Here is a 15007-nt window from a genome sequence, read left to right on the forward strand (position 1 = left end):
TAGACTGCATAATAATTAGATCTTTTCTCATATCTCTGTAGCACATCATCTAGTCTGACTGTGGTCTGAATGTAGTGGACATATTACCTGGACACGATGTCCACCTGTAGTGGATACCGTGTCCACCTGTAGTGGACAGCGTGTCAGGTGGACACCGTGTTCACACGTAGTGCACTTCGTGTCTACCTGTAGTCTAAACCTCGTGCACTCCGTGTCCACACGTGGTAATCATGACCGTACAGTGATGTAAAAGACATCAAGGTTACTCTTGAAACGGGGATTAACATACCGGAGATAGATCTTACAGTTGGTAGTAGAACCTCCCATGTGCACTTGGAGTGCACTGCGTTTAGACAGGTAGACACGGTGTGCACAAGATTTAGACTACAGGTAGACACGGAGTGCACAAGATTAAGGACTACAGGTAGACACGGAGTGCACTACGTGTGTGAACATCGGTGTCCCACTACAGGTGGACATCGTGTCCAGGTAATATGTCCACTACATTCAGACCCAGGTTTCATGAAGCAAATGCATACGTACATTTGACAGGGCTTTCAAAAACTATTTCGCGTACCTTGCCGTTTTGAAAACTATATTCCTTACATATATAGTTAACATTTTATGAAGGACTAAAATTGTTTCTGTTTATCTGTTTAAATGTCCTTGCTAATATTATGCCCATCAATATAATTTTATCTACGTCCTTGGTTCGAACTATCCAAAGTAAGAATTATAAGATAAAAAGTCAATGTTAAACTATATATCACTAGCTAAGAAAAATAGTTTTTACTGGGAAAATGTGGACTTGATCTATTGATGAGACATACATTGTATTTACACTAACAACCTGTACGTAGTCAGTTTGCTACGCAGTTAATTTGCTTTTATAACTTCTATTACAGGTCATTATTTATAAATTAAATTGTATGATAATATATATTGATACATTTTACTTTATATGTATCAATTCAAATAAACATTACAGTACGAATGATTTCCAGTAATTAATAATGTTGCAATAAATTATTATTATGTTTCTGATCGCAATAATTGTGTCTATCTGTCAAAGTCCATATAGACTGCAGAATAATTAGATCTTTTCTCATATCTCTGTAGCACATCATCTAGTCTGACTGTGGTCTGAATGTAGTGGACATATTACCTGGACACGATGTCCACCTGTAGTGGATACCGTGTCCACCTGTAGTGGACACCGTGTCAGGTGGACACCGTGTTCACACGTAGTGCACTTCGTGTCTACCTGTAGTCTAAACCTCGTGCACTCCGTGTCCACACGTAGTTCACACCGTGTGCACTAACCTTTAGTCTATTTTAGTTAGTTTATATTTACCAACTGTACACGTATATCTACCTAATTTTACCCTATTTAAAGATACTCCACCACCGACGATACTTTAACCACAATTGGTGTTTACTCGCGTTAATGTATGTCTAATTTACACAACGTTTGGTGCATGCACAATCAGTACTTCATTCCATATTAGGAACGTTGCATCTGGATATATAGACATCTGCCTGCGTCCAGTGTCATAATAATAATTATTATCATTATAGTATCATATATTATTTTTCGGGACGCAATTAATTATATTCAATATTTTTATCTTGAAGTAAAATCAGAATCTCAATTTTTTCAACGTTTGTAACCGAAGGAAGAAAACTAATCCGTCTGCTCCCTGTTTTTGATAGAAAAAAATACTGTTTGTCAGCGATGGAGCATCTTTAACCTTCATATACTGGATGTGACCTTTATATATTCACCTGATTAAGTTACCGGATTTAACCTTAATACCGGATTTTGACACGAATTTGAATAGTATTTATCAGATTTGAACTACAATCTATCAGATTTGACCAACATGTGTGTATTTCCGGGGTTTTATTTTTATTTACATAACCTGGCGTATATTTACATCATTTGGCACATATTTACCAGATTTGACCCGAATTATTTTTTACCTGAATTGTCTAATATTTAATTGATTTTACCAATAACCTAAACTACATTTTTAGCTATATTTGCCCAGCCGTTGACGAATCTGAGAACACTAATCCTAAGCCTTTCTATTCTGATTTGTCAATGAATAAGCCATGTAATTATTTTAGCCTTAAAAATATATAGATTTTGAACGTTTCAAACAGTAGTGGAAGGGAGACAACTCCAATTTATGATTGACACGGTAGCGTACACAGAAACGAAAGTAAAACCTTGATTTTTAATTTTCCAGCCAATGGACACCCAACAGGTAGGTCATGTCCCACGGAAATTCACAATATGTATTAACGAAATCAATGCAACGTGTGTATGTACAATCGTTATAATGAAGACTTACTATCACTACTATTCCCTTATAGATCAGTTCAGAACTTCTCGACCCAGATCTGCACCTGTAACAAAGTATGTCAATGTTTTCCCATATGTGTCAGCAATATTTTGTTGATCAGTCGATGTTACGGATATTACTATATAATCAGATATCGAACTTTTCTGCAAAGAAATGAGATAATTGACGATTTAATGTGATGTAGGTTAAATGTATATATATTATCCTTATAGTTCTCCTGTTTAGGCTAAGCTAGATAACAGATAAGGATACCCCCTTGTAAGGATACCCCCATATGTCATGGATTTTTCACATACAAATCCTTGTCTTTGTGGATTGTTTCTTTTGTATAATTATTATAGTGTAAATAAACTTTTATAACCTTATTGTTAACTAATTATTGTACATAGATAGATATGTTTACCTGAACTCTGGGCAGATTTATCATATTTTGATATCATATATTCATTACAATATGTAGATATCTTCTTTTGTAACTATCGACTTACACTGAACTGTCAAGTTCTGTGTAACTGTTAACGTTAAATTACGTGTACTAACTTACCTTAACTATCAGCATTGTTAACTTACATACAACATAATTGGATTGTCAGTTCCTATTATCTACAATGTTGACTGATATTTTACTGCTAAACTGACATTAACATTGTCTACTAATATATCATCTACACTGTCGATTGGTATTGACATTGCCTACTGATATGTTACACAACTATTCACTGTTAACTATCGTAAGACAACTTTCATTAAAACTGTCGTCTATGATTATATATATACACTGTTATGGTCTAATTACATTGTTGGCTAAATGTATGTCGTCGCTTGGCTGCGAGGTAGAACACAGACCATCTTCTTTTCATGTCATAACTTTATTCACTCATTTATGCGAGAGCTCCACATAAGGGGAGACAACACATATGAACTAAAACTCTGAACAGCAGACAAAGGGAGACAACATATCACGATACAATAACATTTACACACGTGGATGGTTCTACAAATAAATATATATATCATATATATAACATCCCCCCCCCCGCAAAACAAAAATTGGTCACCAATTTTTCAAATAAACCATCCATATGTGTACTACAATAATCAAAGAATTTGATATTATACAAAGTAATTACTATTAACCAAATTACTATCAATGTTAATTATGAAAATGTGAAAGTCCTTTTAAATCTTACTCAAAGCTTTATGAAAAAAAAATCCAATTAATTGTATGCTATCGAAATCTAGGAAATGTTCATATGTCAAAACCATTTCGGAAACAAATTAATATTCTAAATGCACTGTCTGTACATCTACACAGCAAGGCAATTCACTTGGTAATTAAAGGTATTCTCAATCTGTAACGAATGTCAATTTATATGTGAATAGGGTAACACACTGGAATATCCATCACTGCACATCCTATATCATATCATATTTTGGAAATTACTGTTTCATGATGTATCTAAATATTTGACTGATAAACTGTTCGTGAAGTATGTCCGTCGCTGACTGATATTTTACATTTGCTGGATTTTCCTGTGAGAAAGGAATAAAGGTCCTTGGAATCTATGGAACATATTTCTTTGGATTTACATTGCGGTGTGGCAGCTATCAATGTCCTCTGGCGTAACCTTTCCTGGAATTTTCCCTCAGGTGGTGATCTCTGATGAGGTAGCTCTCAACAATGAGGTTGTGTGTCACACTTGGAACTCGCACTAGCTGGAGCTTTTACCTTAACTAAGTCCACAGCATTACACTGAGTCTGTACAGAAGGATTAACTTTCACAGCTGACTCAACTGTCTGTGTCATCACTGAAGACTTGGACTTCTGTGGTATCACATTAGCTGAGGATTCCTGTTTACATGTGTTTACGGTACAACTGTCAGAACTAACACTAGCACTTTCCATACATTTCTTTAAATGTGTGTTTCTCCACATCTCGGCTCTCTGTCTATCATGCCGTTTCTGAGATGGGGATTTGGAGTGTTTAGGTTTCTTTAAATTCCGGCGTTCTTTAAATGTACCTGTCACTTGTTTTGTAGAGGATTTTGAATGACATCGCTGTTTTTCGGGTTTTTCCCATGTGATATTGAGAGTTACTTCCCCTTCATTATCATGGAGCGAAAACGAGCATTTCAAATTTGGAAAGTCCAAATTAAAGGTCTCTAAAATCCTCAGTACATTAGTAGGAATCATTATGAATTCAAGTGTTCAGATAAAATATTCAAATGTTAATAGTGAATCACCTATGCATAAACTAAAGCATCTTCATATCTGCCATTTCCACGCCACGTGGTCGACCCGTGGGCGGCCACACACAAAACGATTACTGCACAACAGTCACATATTTGGACCAAACACCTACTTCAAATGTTAGTAAAACGAGTCCGAATTTGGATTCTCCACCATGTTATGGTCTAATTACATTGTTGGCTAAATGTATGTCGTCGCTTGGCTGCGAGGTAGAACACAGACCATCTTCTTTTCATGTCATAACTTTATTCACTCATTTATGCGAGAGCTCCACATAAAGGGAGACAACACATATGAACTAAAACTCTGAACAGCAGACAAAGGGAGACAACATATCACGATACAATAACATTTACACACGTGGATGGTTCTACAAATAAATATATATATCATATATATAACAACACTGTCAACTTATAGTGTAGGGGCTATCATGTAACATTTTGCTATCAGTTACACTGTCAACTATCCATTAATCGACAGGCACTGCTATATATACACTATTCGACCATTACACGAACAAAGAGTGAAGCGAGCTCATTTCGATTGAGCCATTCGATACCGTTATATGACAAGAGAGAATGTAAGGTATTTGTATATATTTACCACATTAAATAATTGAAGCATTATGTATGTTACTTGAAGAATGGAGAGCTACCTAGCCTCTGAACGGATCCAGCTGATTACCAACTTGAAAGACGTGGTTGGGAGGACGTGTGACGGCCGACGTCCCATGAATGTAGTATTTATTGGTAGCCCCGCTTGTGGAAAGTCGTCTTTCATCAATTCCTTCTCAGCCTCCATCGCCGACGACTACTGGCGAGAATACGCCTTTAGTGGTGGACAAGGGGTAGGCAGAGGGGTAGCCAACCAAATTACCGTCAGATTAAAACGGTAAGTTACCGAGACCAACCGGTCATATCACAATAAACATCACATATCTGTCAAATTAAAACGGTAAGTTACCGACTGGTTATATCGCCATAATGATCAAATTACTGTCTGAATAAAACTGTAAGTTACCGACTGGTTATATCGCCATAATGATCAAATTACTGTCAAAATAAAACGGTAAGTTACCGACTGGTTATATCGCCATAATGATCAACTTACTGTCAAAATAAAACGATAAGTTACCGACTGGTTATATCGCCATAATGATCAAATTACTGTCTGAATAAAACTGTAAGTTACCGACTGGTTATATCGCCATAATGATCAAATTACTGTCAAAATAAAACGGTAAGTTACCGAGACCGACCGATCATATCACCATAAACATCAGAATACTGTCAGAATAAAACGGTAAGATACCGACCAGTTATATCGCCATAATGATCAAATTACTGTCAAAATAAAACGGTAAGTTACCGACTGGTTATATCGCCATAATGATCAAATTACTGTCAAAATAAAACGGTAAGTTACCGACTGGTTATATCGCCATAATGATCAAATTACTGTCTGAATAAATCGGTAAGTTACCGACTGGTTATATCGCCATAATGATCAAATTACTGTTAAAATAAAACGGTAAGTTACCGACTGGTTATATCGCCATAATGATCAAATTACTGTCAAAATAAAACGTAAGTTAAGTACCGACTGGTTATATCGCCATAATGATCAAATTACTGTCAAAATAAAACGGTAAGTTACCGACTGGTTATATCGCCATAATGATCAAATTACTGTCAAAATAAAACGGTAAGTTACCGACTGGTTATATCGCCATAATGATCAAATTACTGTCAAAATAAAACGGTAAGTTACCGACTGGTTATATCGCCATAATGATCAAATTACTGTCAAAATAAAACGGTAAGTTACCGACTGGTTATATCGCCATAATGATCAAATTACTGTCAAAATAAAACGGTAAGTTACCGACTGGTTATATCGCCATAATGATCAAATTACTGTCAAAATAAAACGGTAAGTTACCGACTGGTTATATCGCCATAATGATCAAATTACTGTCTGAATAAAACGGTAAGTTACCGACTGGTTATATCGCCATAATGATCAAATTACTGTCAAAATAAAACGGTAAGTTACCGAGACCGACCGATCATATCACCATAAACATCAGAATACTGTCAGAATAAAACGGTAAGATACCGACCAGTTATATCGCCATAATGATCAAATTACTGTCTGAATAAAACTAAGTTACCGACTGGTTATATCGCCATAATGATCAAATTACTGTCAAAATAAAACGGTAAGTTACCGACTGGTTATATCGCCATAATGATCAAATTACTGTCAAAATAAAACGGTAAGACACCTAAACTGACCGGTCATATCAGCATAAACATCAGAATACTGTCTGAATAAATCGGTAAGTTACCGAGACCGACCGGTCATATCACCATAAACATCAAAAACTGTCTGACTGAAACGGTAAGTTACCGAGACCGACCGTCATATCACCATAAGACTGAATAAAACGGTAAGTTACCGAGACCGACCGGTCATATCACCATAAACATCAAATTACTGTCAGAATAAAACGGTAAGTTACCGAGACAGACCGATCATATCACCATAAGTCTGAATAAAACGGTAAGTTACCGAGACAGACCGATCATATCACCATAAGTCTGAATAAAACGGTAAGTTACCGAGACCGACCGATCATATCACCATAAACATCAAATTACTGTCTGAATAAAACGGTAAGTTACCGAGACAGACCGGTCATATCACCATAAACATCAAATTAGTGTCTGAATAAAACGGTAAGTTACCGAGACAGACCGGTCATATCACAATAGACATCAAATTACTGTCTGAATAAAACGTTGAGATAGGCTACAAAGAATGTTTCCCTATAAGTTGTCGTACCGCTTTTCCAAATCTCTTTTTATTCTAAGCGCAACTCATTTCTTTAAAGAAACAAATACTGTGTGTGGCGTCATCGCGTATTTCTTTTAATAAACTCGCAGTAATACTGCATAATTTTGCAGAAAAAATCTCGTTCAGTGAAAAAAATCCTTACTGCATAAAATAGAAATGGAGTGTTATTAAAAAAAAATATTCCACACATAAACTTGATTCTAATATTGAATGGTCGGAAAGGCGACTGAATTTGGGATCTTGGCATAGAAAATTCATATTCTTTAACGCACATGAAATTTACAAAGACATCTCAGATCTTATTACGACTTTGTAACACTGTTTGACTCTGAATAAGAAAGTGCTTAGCATATCCGAATACCTTTTACAAAGTCTGCATATACTTCAGAGTCAAGTTCCTTACGACAGGAGCAAAAATTATTCGGTAGTTTGTATTTGCAGTTTTAAGCCAACTGAGTATGTGACATCAAAGCGGCTGCAGGGATATGCTTTACCAACACTGATTGACATATCTGGGCTTCATGAAGGGGAAGGTGGCTTAACAGAGGAAATTCTGCGGTTATTGTTCTATGGTCAACTCAAAGAAAATACCAATATCATGTCGGTGTATAAGTATGGTAAGGAGAGGGGCCTTCAGAAGATGCGGGCCAAGTATTGGAGATGGTTCACCAATAACAGTGACAAGGTGGATCGCGTCATCGTGGTGGCCTCGGCAACGGAACCTATACCACAAGGTCTGATCAATTCTGTGATGAAAGCTGCCCGACCCACCGGCGACAAATACACGAGAGGTGAGAGCACCAAGAAATATTTCTACTCAATCAAGTCCACAAATAATTAACGGTTCATCAATGTAAAATGCTCTTGTCGACATTTAGAAATTAACTTAGAAATACACTATCATACTTGTTTCGTTTTATTATCATGCAGTTAAGTCAATGCACAGGGCCTCGTTACTAATGAATGTATGTAAACAGACGTGACCTATCTTATATATATCATCATTAGTAACGAGGCCCTGTGGTCAATGCAACCTTTTCCGACTTTACCTAGATTTGATCTAGATTTCATGGTAGGGAAATGCATAGCAAAAATTTAAGTAATCAATTTCCTATAGATGATAGATAGTAGTAGTGATTATTGATAAAAATAATCAATAAATTACACCAAGTTATAGATATTGTAAAATTTAGTTTTGATAATCATTTCCGTTGATAAAGTCATTAACACCTGTGCGTTCCGTCTAGTACTTTCACCATTTTGTTAAGTTAATTGAGGAGTACAGTGTGTCTAAAGATTGATTTTCTTTCAGAAATACCGGTATTTGGAATGCTAACAAAGTTTGACCAAGTTGACGAATCTAGTGACGAGTTTAAGAACAGAAAGGCGACGCTCTTTACAGCTCTGTCACTAGTGGGAGTCAGCCACAGGATCGGTCAGTGTGTGAACTACTGCGATACCATTGATCCAGACCTAACTCGGACCAAGCAAACTCTACCGGATGTTGACATCCCTATTCTCAGGTTCATGAACGTGGTAGGTTTGTTTTGAAAAAAATAGGTCAGGTAGGCGTAGTCTTTCTAATTAAACTGTCTGTGTCGTCTCTGTTTGTGTATGTTGACTTAAAGTCAGGGTATCCCATCAATTATTTTACACTTTAAGGTTCAATATCGCATTTAATACTTAACGTTATTAAGCACAAGGATTTCATTTGCAAAAAGCTTGCAATCATGAATTTCTAATTTTGAACAAAAACAGATTGATGAAAAATTCTAGGAATTCTTAGTAACAATTATTTTCAAAAGACACATATTTACAAAATGTGGCCAAAGTGACATTATCCTTAATATTTGAGCAACCATTTGACATAAGCATATAAGAATTATTTTTATTTTCTAATGTATAATTGACAAATAGGACAACATTCTCTGCTGTTGGGGATTACTTTCTGTAAGTCTGATAATACTCACACAGAAAGGACTTGATCGGTTGAGAACTGGGACATTAGGTGACCAAAACAATCGTGTTTTACACAGTACGAAATATTTAATTGTGCTGTATAATGTATTCTTCACGTGTAAATATATTAAAAGTGATTACATCATTATGACGCCATTGCTTTTCATTCCTTTATATTATTCATACAATACTTTCGATCGCATGTCTTCATACATCAACATATATTTTTTGTTACTCATGTACGTCAATACGTACAAAAGTAATAACATTTTTAAAGCGTGCCATGATTTATGGGACACCATGTACAAGCTCAATATCGTCATATCTATTACATGACAATTATTTTACCTAAGTCACTGTTTACGGAAACGATGGCCTCCACTAAAGTATTAATTCTTACGATTTACACATGTGACCTGAAAAGGTGTTATAGTTTTAGAGATCAAGACGATTTTCCTTAAACAATGCTTTAGATAGCGTTTATATTCAGTTAAACGTAAAACTAGTAAAAGTGTCCTGAATTAGGTTACAAAAGAGACTCTTTGCCTTTACTCGTTGCTTATGCATCCTCGATACTCTAGGGGTTCCGATCACTTACGGTCTCCACACCCCTGGACTGTTTATGTATCCTCAATACTCTAGGGGTTTTGACATGTTTTGCTCCTTGACCTTGAATGACGGTCAATGTCATTCATTTGCAACCAGATGAAAATGTAGAAAAAATATTCAAATCTGTTGTTATGATGTTAGACAATATTAACATGTAAAACCTAAATAAACTCACTGTACATTTTACCTGTTGGGAAAAAACTTATATCTTCAGCATAACAATTTATGAATATTAAAACACGAAACAGATATTTGTTTTAGGTGTGTGGATCGCAGTACGAAGTTATAAATCCAGAGGAGAGTTACAGGAGTATCTATTTCCATGAAGCAGCATGGGATCTTCTGACTGGCATGGTCACTCCTGTGATGTGCCTGGTGTTATGTTTCTTCATCTCGTGTGCCATAGCGATGTTGCTGGTGAAGTAATCTCTACCCCATTCTAGCATCTTAAGAAGACACTTGACCAAGTTTCATGAACATTCCTTAACTTTAAGGAATTCCTTAACGTAAAATTCCCCATAGGAAAGCATTATGGAAGTTGAGGAAAAGGAGCCTTTCTTAAAATCTGTAATGCTTTCATATGGAAAATAAATAATTCATCATGGGTGCATATAAATAAACTGGAAAACATCCTGGTTACATTCGTCTACAAGTGAAACTGTCTAACACTTGTTTCGATTTTATCTGTAGTCGATACTGATATTCCACAATTATAAGTTGTTTTTAAGTATCAAATTTTAATATAAAGTTTTTATCTTTTTTAATGTAAAACTGATCGAGTGAAATGAAGATCATATCCTACAAACAATCACTGTGTAACCTCTTGTAACGCAATGTATTGTAATTTCAATTGCTCGTTTGTGAATCATGTAATTATGTATAATATAATTGGAAAATTATTATTTTACAATAAGTATTATGTACGATATATTTTTTAATTATAAATGGGTTGGACTTACCCTGAATGGTTTTAGTTTTGCAATAAAAGCGGTGTGATATCGTTTTGTCACGTTATGTTGTAATTGTATACATCAGGTATTCCGATATGATTCTGCATTGCTTACATGCGTGAATAAAGTAACTAAAATAAATAAATACCGAGACAACAATGGTTCACCTTCCCGACCACATATCAATGAACCCAGGTAACTTGGCTGTCAAAATCAGTTTTAAATAATCCGTATCCTCTATTACAACCGCGGGGTTGGTATGATATTCAACCCAACACACATTGTAGTTCCCCTATTACGTCATAGTAACTTTTCATGCAGAAAAAAATAATTTGACTATCCTTTGACGTACATCAATCTCAAGTAGGGTGTCAGATGTCTATGATGAATCTGATAACGTTTGATGTCTCGGTACACCCGATTCTATTATCATCGTACTGAAAACGATTTTTCATTGGCGAAAAAATGGGCTAAAATCTCTATAACAATGGTTTTAGTAACATTATAAAAAAAGTTTGGAAAACGCCCTGTGACTCAGATGTTGACGTCGGATATATTATTCGCATCACCCTTACCCGATACAGACCTCTGTAATTATGTCCGTTTCCCAAACGTAAAGTACATGCACAGCTATCGAGAACTGATCATAAAATGCCACTGGACCTGCTGTATGTAACACGGGTGTCGCGATTAAAGTCTATGCAGAGTGAATATGTTGATAACAAAGAATATTAAATAACCATTGATTAGCCAGGCGTAATGATGGACAGAGAATGTTAAAAGAAGGACAAAGAATGTTAAAATGACCAATGGTTGTCCTGACAGAGTGATGGACAGAGAATGTTGAAATGACCAATGGTTGGCTCGGTAGAGTGATGGACAGAGAATGTTAAAATGTCAAATGTTTGTTCAGACACAGTGAGTTAGTTGATGGACAGAAAATGTTAAAATGACCAATAATTGGCCAGGTAGATTAACGGATAGAGAATGTTAAAATGACCAATGATTGTCAAGATAGAGCGATGGACAAAGAATGTTAAAATGACCAATGGTTGGCTCGGTAGAGTGATGGACAGAGAATGTTAAAATGACCAATGGTTGGCCGGTAGAGTGATGGATAGAGAATGTTAAAATGACCAATGATTGTCAAGATAGAGCGATGGACAAAGAATGTTAAAATGACCAATGATTGACCAGGCACAGTGAGTATGTTGATGGACAGAGGATGTTAAAAAGAACAATTATTGTCCAGACAGAGTGATGGAAAGAGAATGTTAAAATGACCAATGATTGTCCAGAGAATGCCAAAATGACCAATGATTGTCCAGACAGAGTGATGGACAGAAATTGTTAAAATGACCAATGGTTGGCCGGAAGAGTGATGGACAGAGAATGTTAAAGTGACGAATGGTTGTCCAAACAAAGTGATGGACAAATTATGCTAAAATGACCAATGGTTGTCCTGATAGAGTGATGGACAGAAAATATTAAAATGACCAATGATTGACCAGGCACAGTGAGTATGTTGATGGACAGAGGATGTTAAAAAGAACAATTATTGTCCAGACAGAGTGATGGAAAGAGAATGTTAAAATGACCAATGATTGTCCAGAGAATGCCAAAATGACCAATGATTGTCCAGACAGAGTGATGGACAGAAATTGTTAAAATGACCAATGGTTGGCCGGTAGAGTGATGGACAGAGAATGTTAAAATGACCAATTATTGTCCGAACAAAGTGATAGACAAATTATGCTAAAATGACCAATGGTTGTCCTGACAGAGTGATGAACAGAAAATATTAAAATGACCAATGATTGGCCAGGCATAGCGATGGACAGAGACTGTTAAAATTAACAATAATTGTTCAGGTACAGTGATGAACAGGAAATGGTTGTCCTGACAGAGTAATAGACAGAGACTGCTAAAATGACCAATGGTTGGCCCAGTAGAGTGATGGACAGATAATGTTAAAAGGACCAATGGTTGGCCTGGTAGAGTGATGGACAGATAATGTTAAAATGACCAATGATTGTCCAGACAGGATGAGTATACTGATGTACAGCTAATGTTAAAGTGACCAACGATATAACACACTTCTAGGTCTTGAGAAAAAGGCGAATGACGTTGTCTTCGGAACAGCTCTCGTATTATTTTAATACATTTGTTTTTGCCTTGTAAATTAAGAGTTAACAGTATATTTTTAAAAACATCATTCTCAATATATTTTGTGTTTATGAAAATCATCGACAAAACACAGGACATTTCTTTTTCGTATAGGCCTCTTCTTATAATAATTCAATTTGACATAGATTTTCGTTACTCTACAATAAAACCAATTCTGGTGTGTGGCATTGATATTTTGACAGTGTATGACGTTATAATACTCGACACACAATGCTTTCAGGTTATGAAAAATGTAACGTCATATTTCTAACCAATAGAATTGAGTAGCAATATCATGTAATATAAGTATCTGTTGCACTAGTCGCCTTTATAATGTTAAAGTTTATATCAGGTTTGCTGTTCTGGCTAATGTACCGGTATCTTTTCGAAAAGCTTACTTCGATTTTATTAAAATTCGTTCTGTATTGCTGAAGATAATATTATCAAATTATTTTCAATATTGATTTCTCTACGGAAATACCGTGATATGAAATATTAATTATATACTTTATGCAAACATGTGTTACAACATGTAGGGATACCGTATTATTGAGACTCGAGGATCATTAATATGCAAGATTGGCATTTAAATAAATTGAAAACCAATAATTGATGTATTTTATTATTCCCTACGAAACGTGATTGCGGGAGATATTAAATTGGGATCCGTGCGTGCGTCCGTCCATCCGAGATTCTTTTCCGGGCTATAACTCAAAAACCGTTCAACGCAGCTTCTTGAAACTTTCTATAAACATCAAACAAGTGTCCTAGTTGTGCCTTTTGCTATTGAGATCCTTTCATTTTTGGATTTTTTCCGTAACCGTGGAAACTAAGTCACAAATACCAAATTACTGTTTCTTTTTGCTTCCGGGATATTACTCCAATACCGTTCAACGCAGCTCCATAAAATTTTCTGTATACGTCAGACAAGTGCTCTAGTTGTGCCTTTTGCTATTGCGGACATTCCATTTTTTCATTTTTTCCGTTACGATTACCATGGAAACCTTAAAAAATACATTTAAAGTTACACTTGAATAATTGTTGCTATGAGCTTGATGTATTTGGGTTTTAATACCAACTGCTGGGCGCGGGGGGATAATGCCACGCTTTGCAGCTCCTTGTTTATATGTAGTGATCCACACTTTCATTACAATATGTTTAACGTTTTACGGGTTTGATATCAGTTTGTATCACTCAGAAAAAAATGTATCGCTGAATACGTTTACACAGGTATCATGCATCGCTGAATACATTAAGATCATCTGTCCCGAAGGGTCAAGATGACCTATAGTCATCAGTCTTCGTCCGTCGCCGTGCACCCCGTCCACCATACTTGTCAATCAGATGACATATTTTCAATAACTGAATGGCTCAGAGCACTGATATTTGGTTTGTACCATGCGGGAAAAATTTGTTTAGTTTTACGTCCTGTTAACAGCCAGGGTCATGTAAGGGCTTAGCAGGTTTGATGATGGAGAAAAACCGGAGTACGAGGAGAAAAAATACCAAAATAAAGGGCTACAACCTTTGTGCAAATGAAAAAAAACATGACTATCATTCAGTGTCACAGGGGTGAATTATGCTAAAACTTTAAAACAACTTCTTGTCAATTGCTATGAGGCTATATGTAGACATGATGTTAGACTTGTAACATGCTGAGATGTAGGAATATCAATTTGTTTGAATTAACTAATGGACATGATAGTGGGCTTGTGGCATGCAATAATAAATGACCTTAACTTCATCAAATCAAAATCCTCATACGACTTCTTATAACTTCTTATTACTAAAAGGGCCATAGAGACCACATATTGAGGATATATAGTGGAAGTATAATATAT

At 35.8% G+C, this 15007-nt stretch overlaps 1 protein-coding gene across 1 annotated transcript; it reads left to right on the plus strand.

Moving 5' to 3' along the window:
• The first annotated feature begins 2180 nt into the window (after positions 1–2180).
• LOC138317607 (uncharacterized) lies at positions 2181–11052 on the plus strand. The gene is made up of 5 exons (XM_069259387.1): positions 2181–2270; positions 5266–5514; positions 7924–8273; positions 8795–9018; positions 10312–11052. Exons 2-5 carry the CDS (start codon positions 5267–5269, stop codon positions 10474–10476), a joined length of 987 nt encoding a protein of 328 aa, XP_069115488.1. The 5' UTR covers positions 2181–2270; position 5266; the 3' UTR covers positions 10477–11052.
• The last annotated feature ends 3955 nt before the right edge of the window (positions 11053–15007 follow it).

This window comes from Argopecten irradians, chromosome 3, assembly GCF_041381155.1.
Source record: "Argopecten irradians isolate NY chromosome 3, Ai_NY, whole genome shotgun sequence".
NCBI lineage: Eukaryota > Metazoa > Mollusca > Bivalvia > Pectinida > Pectinidae > Argopecten > Argopecten irradians.